The 17,281-nt window shown below is 43.0% G+C and overlaps 1 protein-coding gene across 12 annotated transcripts in view; it reads left to right on the forward strand.

Annotated features, from left to right (window-relative positions):
• Positions 1–17,281, forward strand: part of MSRA (methionine sulfoxide reductase A) — a 461,700-nt gene that overhangs the window by 143,120 nt on the left and 301,299 nt on the right. For all 12 annotated transcript variants that reach the window (XR_010159154.1, XR_010159155.1, XM_016959072.4 and 9 more), the window contains one exon: positions 10,923–10,991. Coding sequence is in view for 10 of the 12 variants with exons in the window: in XM_016959072.4 (XP_016814561.1) it covers positions 10,923–10,991 (69 nt within the window). In the remaining 2 variants the exon portion in view is untranslated. The remainder of the gene's footprint in view (positions 1–10,922; positions 10,992–17,281) is intronic.

A 17,281-nucleotide genomic window follows, 5' to 3' on the forward strand; every position in this document is an offset into this window, starting at 1 on the left:
AAGAATAATAAGTATGATTTGTATATGACTCTTTATAGATATGTTTAACATTCATCTTCAAAATGTAGAATATGTTTTAGACTCAATAGGAAACACATGTCTTAGTATAAAAGAAATTCCTTTTGGTCTGTAGCCATGTGTTTCAGTACACCGACTTTCAACGTTGTTATTCACAAGGGTGTCACAGGCATCAGGCTGAAATACAGATTTTAATCCTTAAAATAACCTTATTTTCATTGTCATTTATATTCTCAAGATTATCTAATTTTGGTAGTCATTAGGAATTACTTGGGTTGATAGTGGTGGTGAGATTTCATAAAAGTCAGGTGGAAAATTTCCATCAATTAATGTAATATTATATGCTTATTACAGATGCCTAAGTTAGACATGGTACTTAAATGTGGCAATTAATAAAAGTATTACAAAGGTGAAAATGGATTTCTTCTAAAAATGGAATTAATGATGATGGAGTGCTTGTGTTGGGAACTCAGGCTAGTCTGGTGCTTGCCGGAGGTGCAGGATGCTTTGAGAGCTGCAGGCAGTGCTGTCAGCACAGAGGCATGTGTTGACGTGTCTGATCAGCAGCCCTAAGAAGTGGGTCGGGGCATTGCTGGCTGGTGAAGGCTGGAGAGAGGGCCAGGGTTGTCTTTGTCTATCACCACCAGTAAGCACTGTGCAAATACCGGTGTTCAGGAGCCACATTCTAACTGTGATGGGGTTTGGCTGAAATGCAGATCCCCAGGCCTTGATGGGGCAGTTATGGGTTCCCAGGTCTCTCTGCCAATGTCCATCGGCCCTTCCTACACATGCCCACCTGGGAGTTGATGAGCTTGCTCAGAAGCCCTCTCCAAGACAGGGACAGTGACTTGGCCCTCACCAGAGAGGATGTCAACGACCAGTAATACAGCTGGTTTGGTTTATTCTGGAAGTCTCTGAACAGCTTGAGTGTGCGTCACTTGGGGCAGTTTCTTAGCTAGCAAGCCAGGAAAGTTCAAGGTGCCCACAACCCTGGGAAGAAAAGGGCTCTGCTGCACCTTCCTGTTATGAAGCAGGCAAGCAGCCGGTCATGGGTTATTGTCATGGAAGAGAGGGTGACTGCTTTCTCTTTCCTACTCAAAGAAAACAAAGGAGTGGGACTTAGAAGAGAACACGTAGTATTTTACAACTTCCAAAATATACCTGATAGGGGCTAACTTTCCTTTTTTCAAGCATTGCTTTCAATTTTTTTTTCTTTTGATAATTTATTGATTAGCAAAGAGATATTTGCTTAAGAAAAATTTGGGAATAAATAAAAGTATAAAGAAGGAAGAAACATCACCCATAAATCAGCATCTAAATCAGCCACGACTACAGCATCACCATGCTTCCTTCTTGTCATTTTCCTTGACTTTGTTCTTTGCTTGAGGAGGATACCTTATTTTTTTTTTTTTTGGATCTTATTTTTTCCCCACTCATCTCCATATATATTATTATTTCCTGATGCCAGGAAAAAAGTATTCATGGTCATACTTTAAAAGTTACCATATAATACTGTATTTTAGAACTGTGTCACAAATTTATTCTCCATGTGTGGGGTCATTCAGCTTATTTACAGTTTTTCAGTATTTTAAACAGTTCTGTTGTAAACATCTCTGGAAATCTTTGTCTCAATTCTGATTATCTCCTACAGTAGCTATTTATAATTGCAGTGACTAGGTCGAAAGGTGGAAATGCTTTTGACATTCTTTGTTGGTTTTGGTAGTTGTGGCAGGGTCTCCTCTGTCACCCAGGCTGGAGTGCAATGGGACAGTCATAGTTCACTGCAGCTTCTAACTACTGGGCTCAAATGTTTCTCCTGGCTCAGCCTCCCTAGTAGCTGGGACCACAGGTGCACACCACCATGCCTGGCTAACTTATTTATTTATTTTTTGTAGCGATGGGGGTCTCGCTATGTTGCCCAGGTTGGCTTTTGGCATTCTTGGTACCTATTGTCAGACTGCTTTCCAATTAGATTGTAGCGTTTCATGTTCCATGAGCAGTGTAGGAGAAAGCTTGTCTCACTGAAGCCTCGTCAGTGCTCAGCATTGTTTTCGCAAGTTTGCCATTTGCACGAATCAAAGCTAGTCTCTCTTTTGTGACTGAGCATCTATTGTGTATTTATATAATTAACAATTTATCTGCATAATATCAGTTCCCATCATTCCTCCCTTTGTCTTTGGTGATGCAACCTCTGTCTTTTGCAGAATCATGGATGCCTGCTTTGGGAGCCTGGAGAGATGGTCTCCATGCTGTCTTCTAGGGCCGCTGGCTTCCTCTTGCACTCTAGTGGGGGATCCCTCTGATCACCTTTCTTCACTCCCCAGACAGTCTGCAGTCTCAGGGAATAGGGGGCATGGTAGGCTCACCCTAGGCCGGTAGGCTCACTCTAGGCTGGGTTTTTTGTTTGTTTGTTTGTTTTTTGAGGCGTAGTCTCACTCTGTTGCCAGGCTGGAGTGCAGTGGTGCGATCTTGGCCCACTGCAACCTCCACCTCCCGGGTTCAAGTGATTCTCCTGCCTCAGCCTCCTGAGTAGCTGGGACTACAAATGCGCGCCACCATGCCATGCTAATTTTTGTATTTTTAGTAGAGATGGCGTTTCACCATGTTGGCCAGGATGGTATCGCTCTCTTGACCTTGTGATCTGCCCGCCAGTTTTTTTTTTAATGAATAAAAAGGGCTTGTGGTTGGGGCATCTCCATTCAGCTTTGCCATCCTAGGCTTGTGGTCACACTAGTGGGCTTGTGCACTGAGCAGACTTCAGGAAATGCAGCAGGCAAATCATGAGAAGGAAGAATGCCCTCTATTTGCATAATGCTTTATTCTATTAAAAATGTATCCTCATCCTTATTTCCTCACTCTTTGGGCTAAAAATCCTCTCTTAGGATTTTTCTTAATAACTGGTTGATGAAATAGAGTTCTTGAGTATAGGATCTGTGAAATTTATCTTTGCCCCACAACACTAACTCCTGGCACTTATCAATGTGGAGAACGTCCTTGCCAGGAAATGAACATGAGCCAAAGGGCCCACCTCTAGGTACCAGCTTATGCCTCACCAAGGCGGGTTACTGTGCTGGCTGGGCTTTCAGCCTGGCCTGTTCTGCCCATCCTATTCTGACCTCTTGAAGCTCAGGCTTGTTCTTCTGCAGAAAGAGCTGGGAGGTATGGGGGTTGCCTGGGGAGGTATGGGGGTTGCCTGAGCTGGGCATCGGCTCCATTACCAGCCGGGAGGTGCATCTCCGGTTTGCTGCGTCTGGAGCAAAGGGAGTGGGGCAGATGGTAGTGGAGGGCGGGGTTGACTGCGGGGAGGCCAGTGGTCAGAGCAAGAGGATAAAATCCTGAATGACACCTGATTTGTTTTTGGTGCTATGATTTTTCACTGTTGTCCAATTGTCCTCTGTTTTTCCATCACATACCTTTTGTTGTGGGGGCAGCCCCCACTTGCATATGGCCCCTGGTCACCATGGGGGAGAGCAGTGAGCTGCCTTCCCCTTCTCCTCCAGCTTTGAGAGTAAATCTCACCTTCTGGGTACCCACAGCAGCTGGGGACATTTGCCTTATTCCCACCATGGCCTTCCTGGGGGAATCCCTGCCTTGCTGCTCGTCATCACGGGTCCCAGGTGCTGGTTGTCGCTTGCCTTCCAGGTCAGGGAGGAGCACTGGGAATTGCTGGGACACAGGATGAGTGGGGGTAGTGGTCAGCAGGGAGGGGAGAAGCCCCTCCCAGTGACTCACCCAGCAGCATGTTCGTCCCCATGTAGCCTCTCCTGACATATAGAACATGCCGCTATTGGGGGCAAAACCCACTCTTGGTTAACTTGCACCTTAAAACACCCTATCGCACATTGTAGGAGCTGTGAGGGACAAACACAACCAGAACCTCAGTGCCCCTGGGCACGTATGACTAGAGGCGTGACTCCATCCTCTCTCAGAGCCCCTGCTCCAGATTTGAGTGACAGCCACCTCATCGTTAGCATCTGCGGAGAGGACCTGGGCAGGATCAGGGCCCAGAACGCTCAGTCAGTGTCCTTGAGGGGCCCGCTGCCGAGATGGGAGTGGCTAGTCTGAGGCCAGGGCTTGTGGGCCACATAGGAACCTTACTTAGTTCCTGACTGACTTGTACGCTGAACCACCATGACTTTGTGACCTGGAGAAGGAGCCACAAAGAAACAGATAAGAAGAGGGACTGTGAGACCATACTTTGTTGGGGTGTTGACAGATTTTTACCATATTACTGAGATAAATGCACTTTACTCCAGCCCCACCGTGACCCTCCTCTCTGCTGATCAGTGTAGTAGCAGCTGGAGTAGTCAGTAGAAACACTTGATAAGTCAGTCCAGACCCCTCAGGAGCATGCTGTATGGGTTGGGTTGGCATGGGGTTAATAACATGACCCGATGAGATTGTACTTCTTGATGACCGGTAGTTCTGAGAGTTTAGTCTGATCCAAGACTCTTCCAGTCCTCAGATGATTTTGTGTCTAGTGGCTAACGAGGACTCCCAAGATGGAAGCTGCTGTTCCTGGAATCTCCAGTTAGGTGGTGTCCCCTGGTCACCCAGTCCCCACTGCTTTCCCCACCCTCCTTACCCAGAGGATACGAATTTTAGGTATTCCCAGTTGAGCACAGGACAGGGAGCTCATCCCTGATTGGTTTATGCCTGATTTTGCATTATTGTAGATGTGTTATCAAGCAGTTTTACTGTGCCCTTTTCAAGGAAGAAAGTCATACAATTTGAAGTGCATGAGACATTCACAAAACAAAATAAAAAGCAATGTCAGTATCATCTTCTTAAGCTTTTGAACATGTCCCCCCGATCCCCTTCAACATCCAGAAGTTGACTTTGACCCAGTCTTGGTCTAATTAACTGCTACTCTGCAAGCACTGGGCTCTCAAGATAAATGAAAATCTGTTTCTTGTCCTCATACCTTCTTGGTGGAGGACACGTCACTGCCATCAGCAGAGGTTGTCCTCCCAGAGCGTGTGGCTTTGGCATGTGCCCCTTGTAGCAGAGAAGGGGCTGGGGCATGTGCCCAACCCACCAGATGGGAGGCACCCACTGTGCTATGGCTGGGCAACAGATGTCCCTGTTGGAGACTCTTCTGTCTCCATTTCACACTCTACTGGTAATCAATAGTTAGGGCTCAATCAATGAATGGCTTTTCTGTTTAATAAATTTGTTTCTGTGGTGAAACATGCCATTGATTTTGAAACAAATTTGTAAATGGTGGGTTAGGTTCCCAGGTTAGCCCACCCTTCCCCCATATCTTACTGAACTTATACGAAGGGTTTAAAGGATCTTTGGTTCTTTGGCCCCCAAATACTTGCCTTAGCAGAATTTCAATGAGAAAATGTCTTTAAAAACTCCACCTTGGTTTCTAGGAATAGAGCTGTCATTTCTTGGTTGTAAAGAACTTGCTATTTTCCCATTGTGGAGTGGAAAGTAGCTCTCAGATTTCCCCTTATTCTTTTATCCCTAGAGCAATATATACTGTGGGGGATTTTCAGAGGTTTTTTATCACAGTGTAGAAATGAGAAGGAAAATGACTTCTTACCCTGTGCCATCTTTGTTTTATTCATTTAAACCAGCAATGGCAAAATGATTTCATCACACATGATGCCTCTAAGCGATGAGACTCTATGGGTACTGTGTTGAGAAAAGATTCTGTGGTCACATTCAGGGATCAAGAAAGTATGCTGTGGTTGATTAGTGATGTCTGTCATGGGCATGGTCGTGGAGGGGAGGTGACTAATGTTTATTTGCCATTCCTGAAACAGACCTGTTGGAGAGTAAAGTTCACACAGGTGATAATACCAGCCTAACTGTTATATAGAGTTTGTTATGTACTGGACACTGTTCTGAGTGCTTTTTGTATTTAATTCTCAAAACACCCCATGAAGTAAGTACAAATGAGGAAAATTACAATGAAGAAATTCTTACAGATGAGGACACAGAGGCATGAAGAGGTTGAGTGACTAAGCCAAGATCATATGGGTAGGAAGTGGGAGAGCTGAGAGTTGCCGTCTTGTCCTGGAGCCTCTGTTCTTAGCCACCAGTTCTGTCCTGTCTCCTGCTTGTGAGTGTTGTGCCTGCGGTCCACAGGACTGATGTAAGACTCAGCCGTATTTCAGAAGAAGGTGCAAAATCATGTTTAAGAACCTGTTATCTTTGGGCTTCAGGCTCTGGAATTAAAGACAAGACAAGGCCGCCAGGGACCTCATCAGTGAGGAGGGAATAGCAAGTGAACTTCCTCCACCTTCTCCAGTTCATGGAGCATTTCTGGTCTTTCCACCTCAGCCAGCACTGCCCACCTCTCAGATGAGACTAGGTAAATGGGAAAGGGAAGAGGGGTCGAGGTTTAAGGAGTGGAATAGAGGAGTTCCCTTCTATCCAGGCCACCTGGCTGGGGGAACTATTTCTGAGGGGCCATTTTCAATGATCATTTTATGTAAGGAACACACACATGTACACATGAAGATATGTAACAGTCGTGTGCCACATAACAGTGTTTTGGCCAACAAGGGATTATGTATATGATGGTGGTCCCTTAAGATTATAACGGAACTGAAAGATTTTTATCACCTAGTGACATTGTAACCATCGTGACATCATAGCACAACACATTATTCATGTATTTTTGGTGACACTGTTGTAAACAAACCTACTGCACTGCTAGTCATATAAAAGTTCAGCACATTCGATAATGTATAGTACATAATACTTGATAATCATCATAAACAACGATGTTACTGGCTTATGTATTTGCTATACTATACTTTTTGTCCTTATTTTAGAGTGTGCTCCTGCAGTTATAAAAAACTGTAAAATAGCCTGAGGCAGGTACTTCAGGAGGTGTCCAGAAGGAGACGTTGTTACCATAGGAGATGACAGCTCCAAGCGTGTTATTGCCTCTAAAGGCCTTCCAGTGGGACAAGATGTGGAGGGTGGAAGACAGTGATATTAATGATTCTGATCATGCTTAGGCTTAGGCGAATGTGTGCATTTGTGTCTTACTTTTCAACAGAAAATTTAAAAAGTAAAAAATGAAAATTTTAAAAATAGGAAGTTTTCAACAAAATTTAAAAAGTAAACGAAAATTTTAAAAATAGGAAGAAGTTTTCAACAGAAAATATAAAAAGTAAAAAATGAAAATTTTAAAAACAGGAAGAGCTTATAGAATAAATATAAAAATATTTTCATATAATTGTACAATGTGCTTGTGTTTTAAGCTATGTTATTACAACAGTCGAAAAGTAAAAAATAGTTTAAAAGTTTATAAAGTAAAAAATTACAATAGCTGAGGTTAATTTAGTACTGAAGAAAGAAAATTTAAAAAACAATTTAGTGTAGCCTAAGTGCGTGATATTTATAAAGTCCATGGTAGTGTTCAGTAATGGCCTAGGCCTTCACACCCTCTCACCACTCATTGACTTACCCAGAGCAGCTTCCAGTCCTGCAAGCTCCATTTCTCATAAATACCCTAGACAGGTGTACCTTTTTTAAAAATCTTTTATACTGTATTTTTAGCGTACCTTTTCTGTGCTTATAGATATCTAGATCACAAATACTTACCATTGTATTACAGTCGACTACAGTATTCAGTATAGTCACATACTGTACAGGTCGTAGCCTAGGGGCAATAGACTATACCACATAGCCGTAGCTTAGGTGTGTAGTTGGCTCTACCATCTAGGTTTGTGTAAGTGTACTCTGTGTCGCCCAATGACAAAATGACCTGACAACACATAGATTTCCCTGAATATATCTCTGTTGTTAAGTGATGCATAACTGTGTATATGTATTTTTAATGGATCAAATAAGTTATCTTTCATAATGGCTAAAGAGAGATTTTTTAGTACCATTTACCTCATTCGTTAATTTAACAAATACTCATCAAATGCCCGTTCTGTGTCCATAAGCTGAGAGAGGATTATGGAAATGGGGAGTCAGAGAGCTACAACCCCTGCCCTCCCTGAGCTTGCAGTCTACTGATAGATGCAGTCCCTGTGCAAACAGTGGCATAAGTGCAAAGTGCTACTTCGGTGAGTGCTGCAGAGGAAAGGCCCTTGGTCCTGAGGGATCAGGGTGGCTGTGGTAGATGGATGAGGGATGCTAGTGTTGTGACCATGCAGGTGCTTGCAGGCCATGCCAAAGAGCTTTGACTGTGGCCTGAGAGTCATGGGATGCCATGGAAGGGGAGGAGGGGTCTTGGAGTTTGTGTCACGTGATTAGATTTTTTTCCCTTTGGAAAGATAATTGTGGCTACATTGGGAAGAATGAATTGGGCAAGGGATATAGAAGAGTTAGAAGGCAGATGTCGGAGTCCAGACAAAGGGGTCATGACATTTGGGGCTAGGGAGGCTTGGGTAATGAAAAAAAGAAGTGAGGGGGATGCTACAGGTGTCTGGAGGGGGACAGTCGCTAGCTGTGGTGGCAGATTGGATGTGGGGAGTGATGGAAGAGAAAGGATAAGGACAGTTAGAAAGCAGGAGCATGGCAGGCCCATTCCCAAAGGTAGGGGATGCTGGCACAGAAGCTGGTTTGGGATGGGAGGACATCCTGTGTAGTTTTGCGGTGTTCAGAGGAGATGTCAGATAGGGTGCACTTTGGATTGGGAACATGTGGGTTTCAGCTGGGTCATCGACAGACCTTGATGGATTGTCCTGGGAAACCAACTACTGTGGAAAAAATAGAAAAATCTATAATTTTGATTTTTTTGAATTCAAACATTTTCACCCTAGAGAAAAAGAAAAGAATCTAACAATGAGAAAGGAAATTAATAAAAATAAATGTCTTGCATAGTCTTTCTGTTATCATTTTTATGTTCTTCTGCCAGTCTTTTCCCGTAAATACTCATATTTTAATTAGTTGTCATTATAGTCTATGTAGAAGTTGTAATAGGATTATGTTTCTTTACCATTATCCCTAATATTTTCCCACATTTCTGTATCTCTCTCAAGGCTGCATTTAAAACATGTTGGGTAATATTCCATTCATTTGATAAATCATAAATGGTAATTTTCTAAGCAATTCCTCTACTTTTGATATTTAGTTGATTTTAAGATTTTGTTAATACAGGTAATACTTTCATAAATATTATGTGTATCACCTTTTCTTCTCGTGTGTTTTTTTCTTAAGGTGTATTCTTACGAGTGGGATTCATGGGTTTAAAGAGTTTGGTTTCTGACTTGTGATATGGGTCAAGGCAAATGTTTTCCAAACCACTGACAGGGCTGTGAGGCAAGAACGAAAGGGCAGATCTTTGATCTCCACACGGAAGCTCAGCATGTTTATTTGAATTCAGTAACCAGTGGTCCTAACCAGATCAGTGAATGCTTGACAGGGTCCTTCCATCACACAGCTGGGACCTTCCATCACACATCTGCTAATTGTGCCAGTTAGTGGCTACAGACCTCTGTAAGGCCACTGAGCTCACCACCTTGCCCTCAGAACCCTGGGCTGGCTTCTCCCTTTTCCCAGGCTTTCTGCTTGTAGGAATGCCACAATGACTTTACAACCAGTGGAAGCCCCAGAAGGGAACTGATGGAATCCCTAAGGGCTACAGGCAGCTTCCCATGGGTTTGGATGTGTGCTCAAGATCTTCCGTGACCTAGTCTCAGTCTAAGAGATTTACTTGCCATTGCTTCTCAAAATAGCACCTCCACTCCACCAAGACAGATGGTTCTCTGGCCCGGGAAGATGACTCCCGGCCCTCACTGAAGTTGCTCTCTCACCTTTGCCTTTGCAAATCTGACTTCTCCTTCGGACTGCAGGAGTGGCAGCGCCTTCAGGCAGCACATCTGACTTCCCACCCAGCTCTCCTGCTACAATTACCTGCCCTCCTGCAGAACCCTCCGTCCACATGGCAGGACTTAGCACATAATTATATGCCTTCTTTAATGTTTGTTTTTGCAATTGTTATTTCTTGAAGATAACTGTACTCTCCTTGAGGGCAGGAACTGTGTTATCCTTCCCTAGACCCCTCCAAGCGTGGCTTCAGTGCTGAGCCCTTTGCCTGAACCCAGCCAATCCAGTGTGACCCATTACATCAAAGCGTCTGTGCCGATGATGCAGTGTGAAGCGTCTTAGCTATCCTTTTCTTTTGTATTTTCCACATAAGTGCTCCTTTTCAAAACCTGCTGAGGATATTATTTAGAAAATGCTCATAGATGGGGAATACTCTTATTGTCTATTGATCACAGTTTGGGGGTTGTAAGATCAAGTTAATGCTGGAAAACAATAACCTGGTCACTTGTTACTTCCGAGTCCTCAGTGTCCACTAGGGTGGGAAGGGTGACTGGTTAGGAGGACCTGGGTGGGGGGATAAGGAGCAGTAGGAGGCACTGGAATATCTGTCTGACTCTTAAGGAGGCTGGTGTCTTTGGCCTGGGTGAATAGTGCTTGTACTGTAGTGAAATGACATGTTCTGCTATTGTGTTTTTTGAAAAATTGGTCCCAATGGAACCTTGCCCTTTTTACTTCTCACTTTAAATACTGAGTGCATCAGTGTTCTGATTGTTAGGAGTCTGCAGGGGGACTCACACCCAGTTCAGCCTGGAAGTTGGAGCTTTGCTTGTTTTTTAGAGATGGTGTGGCAGAAGAGGGACTCTGGCCGGGTGTCGGGAGCCTTCAGGCCCGGCTGGGTCTGTAGCCACCCATTGTCCAGCTCTGCACAAGCTCAGACCTCAGCCTACTTATTTATAAAATGACATACCTGAACTAGATGATCTCTAGGCCCTTCTGCAATGGAGATGAAAAACAAAATAATCGAAGCTCTCTTCAGAGGGTAAGCTTGGGTGCATTTTTAACTCAAAGGAGAAATAGGCTCATTGACACATTTAATGACATGTGTTAGTATGTGTTAGAACTTTACACTTAAACTTGCATTTCTTTTTTTTTTTTTCTAGCCAAACATCATGTCAATGGCAACAGAACAGTCGAACCTTTCCCAGAGGGAACACAGATGGCTGTATTTGGTAAGATATCAATTCTGAAAGAAAACCCAAATTGTGTGCAAAGACTAGTGCCAAATTTCTTAGTTTTAGCAAGTGTCCTCAGGGCTTCAAAATCTGGGCTCTTCTAGATATTTACAAGTTGTTACAGCCAAGAAAACTATTGAGTTCCTAGTAATTTCTGGGGTTGGAAAAGCTTATTCTATAGAATTTAGTGTGCTTTATTTTCTCACGTTGACAACCACTTATCAAACTTGAGTATTTGCTACTTCTTATGTCCACATTGTGAATTAACCTGCTAATTTAGGGTTTGAGTTTTTCTTTGCTAGCACGGATTTTTTTTTTTTTCCCACATAGATATATCACTTTGTTAAAGGCTGGAATTTAAATAGTTTTGACTTATTATTACACAGAGATTAATCTAATTGAATGATCTCTTTCTTCTCCATCATGAATTAAGCACGCTCCTTAAGAGAAAACATTAATTAAAAATGTTTTCAGCAAAGGCCAATCCCTGAGTGATATACTTATAATGTACAATTATGTGGTTGAGCAGAACTTCTCTGTTAAAATTCCAAAGTGTTTGGTGAAGAGGTCCTTTTTAATCCGTGTTTCCTTCCCTCCATGCCTCATGTCATCTAAACTTCCTTCAGAATATCTCTGCACATGGCCCTTTCTTTGCCTGCCTTCTTTTCTCCATTCTTTCCTTCCTTACCTCTTCTTCTGTTGGGCTGCTCTCCCACCTCCCCTCCCCTTCTCTCTAGCAGTGCTCTGGGGTTCATCCCTGTGTTACCCACTGAAAATGACGACCTCTGTCCTCTGGAATTTCAACTGGACATTCAGCTGCCTCCCTTGGTTCCTTCCCCTCCACCTTTAGACAGGTTCTGTGATGTCTCTCATCCTAAAAATGTGAGGTCCCCTGATTTCACGCCTCCCGTAGCTTCTCTCCTGCTCTGGTCTTGAAGGTAATCTCCTTTGAGGGTACAAAACTGCTTTGAAGACTTGAATTGCGTTTGAACTGGAAATTAGCCTCAGAACAACCTGGTCTATAAATGAGCACATTGAAGGTAGATTGTTCCCTTATTCCCAGAGATGGAACCCGAATTAGGCATCAGTGAGGATTAGCAGCTGGAGAGTTATAAACAGAGACCCAGTTCCACCTCAGTGTTGGTAAATCATGCTCTGTGTAGGCTATCACCTTTTAAAATATACTGATCAGTGATGAGAAATCATTATGCCCAGAAATTTAAATGGAGAAGTTGATTTTGTAGAAGGCATAATGGCCTCTCTCAACCATGTGCTAAAATGTTTGATTTGCTAACTTCCTGTCCCAGCATGGTGTCTGTTACCATGGGACAGCAAATGTCACATATATCAATGTTCAAAGGGGTCTTTTGATGATTTATTTATTTATTTTCCAGTCTCTCAGATTCGCCAACCCCAGGCATATGAGAAACTAGTTCTTATGTCATATTGGGAAATAGTAAATGACACTAACCTATTATTAGTGGGTTTCCCTCTGTTGTGATATTGAAGTAAAACTTCTTTCTTGAAGGGCAGATTCAGTACCAGATGGGCTGATGACATTGTTTGAGTAGAGAATTGGAAATAACAGGGAATAAGGCTCTGTGGCAAGCCTTTCTTTTCTTTTCTTTTTATTTTTTATTTTATTTTATTTTATTTTGCAGTGGGGGGTTGCAGTGGAAAGATTTGGTTTATAGCGGCTTCCTCAACATTCTTCCCCAAGGCCTTCATTGTTTGACTTTCAGCAAGCAACTTCCCCTCTCTAAGCCTCCGCTTTTCGATGAGGAGGCTGACAGGTGAACTCTAAGGCCTCCGCAGCTCTAGGCCCTTGGCCTTTACCTCTTAAGCCTTCAGGACTGAAAGCTCTTGGAGCAGGAGGCAGCCCCTGGGAGGCCCACTGTGCATGGCCAGCATGTGTGGTTTTAGAAGAGATGAATCATGTGCATAATTTCTACAAGTTAACAACATATAAGAAGCAGAATTCTACAGATCATAAAATAGAATATGTTTGACATCTAAGAATTCTTACTTTAGAAGTGCAGTTTAGCTCTTCCAGATGCTTAAATTAAGGCCTTATTTTGGTTAAGTATATGCAAGCATTTCATATTAATGTCTTCAAGATGATTCTCACTTTCTATCACTTGTCCCCCTGGGCTAGGGTAGAGTAGGGGATTTGGGGGTTTTGAGGGTGGGCTTCTGCCATTCTGGGTTGTTTATCACTGCAATGGAAAGGTCACCTCAGCACAGTGCGTGACTCTTTGGGATACATTGGGCATTTCATCCTGCCAGCCTCTTGCAAAGCTGATGGACTCATATACTCCTCTTCCTAGCGAGGCCATGTGACTTATCCAGAGCCACTTGGCCAAGGAGGTAGTTGGTGGAGCTATAGTTTGAGCCCAAGTCTAATTGACCCGGAATCCATGTTCTTGTTGTGATGTTCCCTGACTCTCTCTGCACTGGTTCAAGGAACCATGGGAAGGCCTGATAGATTCAGAGACACCTTTCAGCTGGGTCCACACACAAAAGCATGATATGCAGCCAGGCCCATTTAGCAAATCGATTTGTATACTCGCATGCCTTCCTGGAGTGCTCTGAAGGAGTCTTGAGAAGTAGCCTTTGCTGGGAGAATACTGGTTGGAGCAAGATCTCCTACTGCTATCATGCTTTTCCATTTGACCACAGTAGCATGTATTACTAATGCACAGGAGGATGTCTTACATTCCCTTGACTGTGAGTTCATCAAAACAGTGATGGCACTTGTAATTGTTTAGACCCATTCTTCAGCCTTGGAGGTCTTCATATTTTGTGATAAAATAGTATCACCAATTATAGTGTCATTTTTTTTTTGAGATGGTGTCTCACTCTGTTGCCCATGCTGGAGTGCACTGGCAGGATCTCAGCTCACTGCAACCTCCACTTGCCGAGTTCAAGCGACTCTCCTGCCTCAGCCTCCCAAGTAGCTGGGATTACAGGTGCGCATCACCACGCTCACCTTTTTTTTTCCTGTATTTTTTGTAGAGATGGGGGTTTTCCATGTTGGCCAGGCTGGTCTCGAACTCCTAACCTCAAGAGATCCGCCCACTTTAGCCTCCCCAAATGCCGGGATTACAGGCATGAGCCATCGCACCCGGCCACAATGTCATTATCTATTGGTTAATCATTTGAATATACCTTACCTTTAGAATGCTACCGAAATAAGAACTTTGAAATGTAATCCACTCTACAGATGACCATTGAACTTCCATGAAGCTTTTAGATTAGAATGTGAAATGTCAGGAAAGACAGAGTGTGGGATAAAGGCATTCCAGTGTGAAAAATGCGTGAATGGTCGTATCAAGGGATCAGAGAATAGACAGATGATTCCTTAAAAACTGTCTCTGGCATACAGTCTTTACAGATTTTCTTTTGTAGCCCAACAGTTAGTTTTTCTCCTGGTCTCCTTTTCTCTCTGGTTTTTCTGCCCCCATCATTCTTAGCTTCCTCTGTGGCTCTCCCTCTCCTCTGCCCTTTTGGACAATGAGAACGAAAGCAATAGGCTTGGTCCTCCTGGGGGGCTTCTCCTACCTGTGTGTGATGCTGTCTTTCAAGTCAGTGGGAGCCCTCTGCTTGCAAGCTGGAAAAGTGGAGCCACACATTTTGCAATTACTTCCTGTCTTTGTTCCTGGTAGCTGTGAGTGCCCCCTTGGCTCTCACCCCTTTGATCTTTAGAGCGCCCGCCCTGTGTAGTGGGCATCATTGTGCTCCTTTATAGGCAGACAAACTGAGGCACCCAGAGATTAAAGAAACATGGCTGAGGCTTCCTCAGGTATGAGAACATCTTTTGCCACCCTGCTGGGCCTGTCTTAGAAAGGTTCTCTCTGGCCGTCAGTATCTTAATGAAAGTGACATTCCGTTGGCCACGGTCCACTCTGTCCACTTGGAGGGCCGGGTTCCAGCCTCTCCAGAAGTGGTTGTTCTCAGCACAGACCAGCTACTCATTGCCTTAAAAATACTCCATAGTCAAGAAGATGGGTAATTTCACAAGAAAATCAAAGCTTACTGATTTAAAAGGGTGGAAAATGGAGGGCAGGGGATTCCAAGCTTAATTTGTGAAGATTCTTGGTACAATTAAAAAATATTTTATATAAAATATTAGCTGGGTATGGTGGCATGCACCTCTAATCCTAGCTACTTGGAAGGCTGAGGCAGGAGAATTACTTGAACCCAGGAGGTGGAGGTTGCAGTGAGCCGAGATCGCGCCACTGCACTCCAGCCTGGGTAACAGAGCGAGACTCTGTCTAAAAAAAAAAAAAAAAATTTAAACTTTACTATCTTTGAACATAAATTTGTCATCCAAACTAGGATACATTCGAGAGTAAAAAGAGTGCTATGATCAATTATACTGAAATAATGAAATAATGAGGGATAAACCTGGAGGGTTTTAGGCAATTAGGATATAATGTCCCCCTGTAACGAGGTTGTATATTATAACATATTGCACCAAGAATAATAAATACACACCAAGTTAAGTAGAAATGGAAAAATAATGAACTTGGATAGACAAAGTGAACAAATGGAAAAAATTGCAATGACATAGATTGGATTGTATATAATGTCACATCCACACTAGTAGTTATGCTAACTTTGGAAATTATATTCAATAAATATTGTTGTGTTCTTCCTGAATAATTTCAGTTTGAAAGTTAATGCGTATTCATAAAGCCTAGTTTGTGATACTTCAATAAGAGTGAGGGAATTGATCTGATTTTACAGTTGCAGTTTTAATATTGTACTAATACTTTCCAGGGATGTAGGGTAATGAATTCTCCATCACTTGAGATATTCAGATGGTAGAGTGGTCATCCTTAACCAGTCTGGAGGTGGGGCTATGTAGCCTTTAAGACCCTTTGTTCTCCATTACTGAGAATTGACTTTGTTTTGGAACATTGAAACATTTAAAAAAAATTCTGCTAACTCAAAATTCTTTGAACCCATCATTATTTATTTTTTAATTTAAAAGTTTTGTGGGTACATAGTAGGTATATATATTTATGGGGCATGTGAGATGTTTTGATATAGGCATGCGGTATGTAATAATCACATCATGGAAATGGGGTGTCTGTCCCCTCAAACATTTATCCTTTATGTTACAAACAATCCAATTATACTCTTAGTTATTTTTAAATATACAATTAAATTATTACTAACTATAGTCACCCTGTTGTACTATCAAATGCTAGGTCTCATTCATTCTTTCTCACTATTATGTTTTGCATCCATTAACGATCGCCACCTTCTCCTGTACCCCTACTACCTACCCTTCCCAGCCTTTGGTAACCATCATTCTACTCTCATCTCCATGAGTTTGTTTTGATTTTTAGATCCCACAAATAAGTGAGAACATGTGATGTTTGTCTTTTTGTGCTGGACTTATTTCACTTAACATAGTGTTGTTGCAACACTATGTTGCGCTATGCACTATGACAGGGTCTCATTCTGTTTTATGGCTGAGGAGTACTCCATTGTGTACATGTACCACATTTTCTTTTTTTTTCTTTTCTTTTCTTTTTTTTTTTTTTTTTTTTTTTTTTTTTTGAGACAGAGTCTTGCCCTCACCCAGGCTGGAGTGCAGTGACGCGACCTCGGCTCACTGCAACCTCCGCCTCCTGAGTTCAAGCAATTCTCCTGCCTCAGCTTCCCGAGTAGCTGGGATGACAGGTGCATGCCAACATGCCTGGCTAATTTTCTGTCTTTTTAGTAGAGACGGGGTTTCACCATGTTAGCCAGGATGGTCTCGATCTCCTGACTTCCTGATCTGCCTGCCTCGGCCTCCCCAGGTACCACATTTTCTTTGTCATTCTTCTGTGGATGGACACTTAGGTTGCTTCCAAATCTTGGTTGTTGTGAATAACTGCTGCAGCAAACCTGGGAGTGCAGAGGTCTCTTCGATACACTGATTTCCTCTCTTTTGGGTACATACTCAGCAGTGGGATTGCTGGATCTGAAGGTAGGAACCCGTACCATTTGGGAACTCACGTCCAGGCTTTTTGGTGAAAGGTAAGATTCTGCAGTGAGAAACCTTAATGTTCAGAAATTGATACCAAGCAGCAACAGCAGAAGTACCTCTGCAAATTCTTTGGGTTATCGTGAGTTTTTAGGCTCCTAGTAGCCTGATGGCAATGTCTCTCTGACCTCAAACCACTGGAAAACATGTTTTCCGGGTTAGATTCTCTGAAGATTCTTCAAACAAGAGTCGGGAGCAAAAGCCAAGCCGAGGCCTTAGGAAAATGTGCTGTTTGTCGCACGGCACA

The sequence above is a fragment of the Pan troglodytes genome, chromosome 7 (genome assembly GCF_028858775.2).
Source record: "Pan troglodytes isolate AG18354 chromosome 7, NHGRI_mPanTro3-v2.0_pri, whole genome shotgun sequence".
Lineage (NCBI taxonomy): Eukaryota > Metazoa > Chordata > Mammalia > Primates > Hominidae > Pan > Pan troglodytes.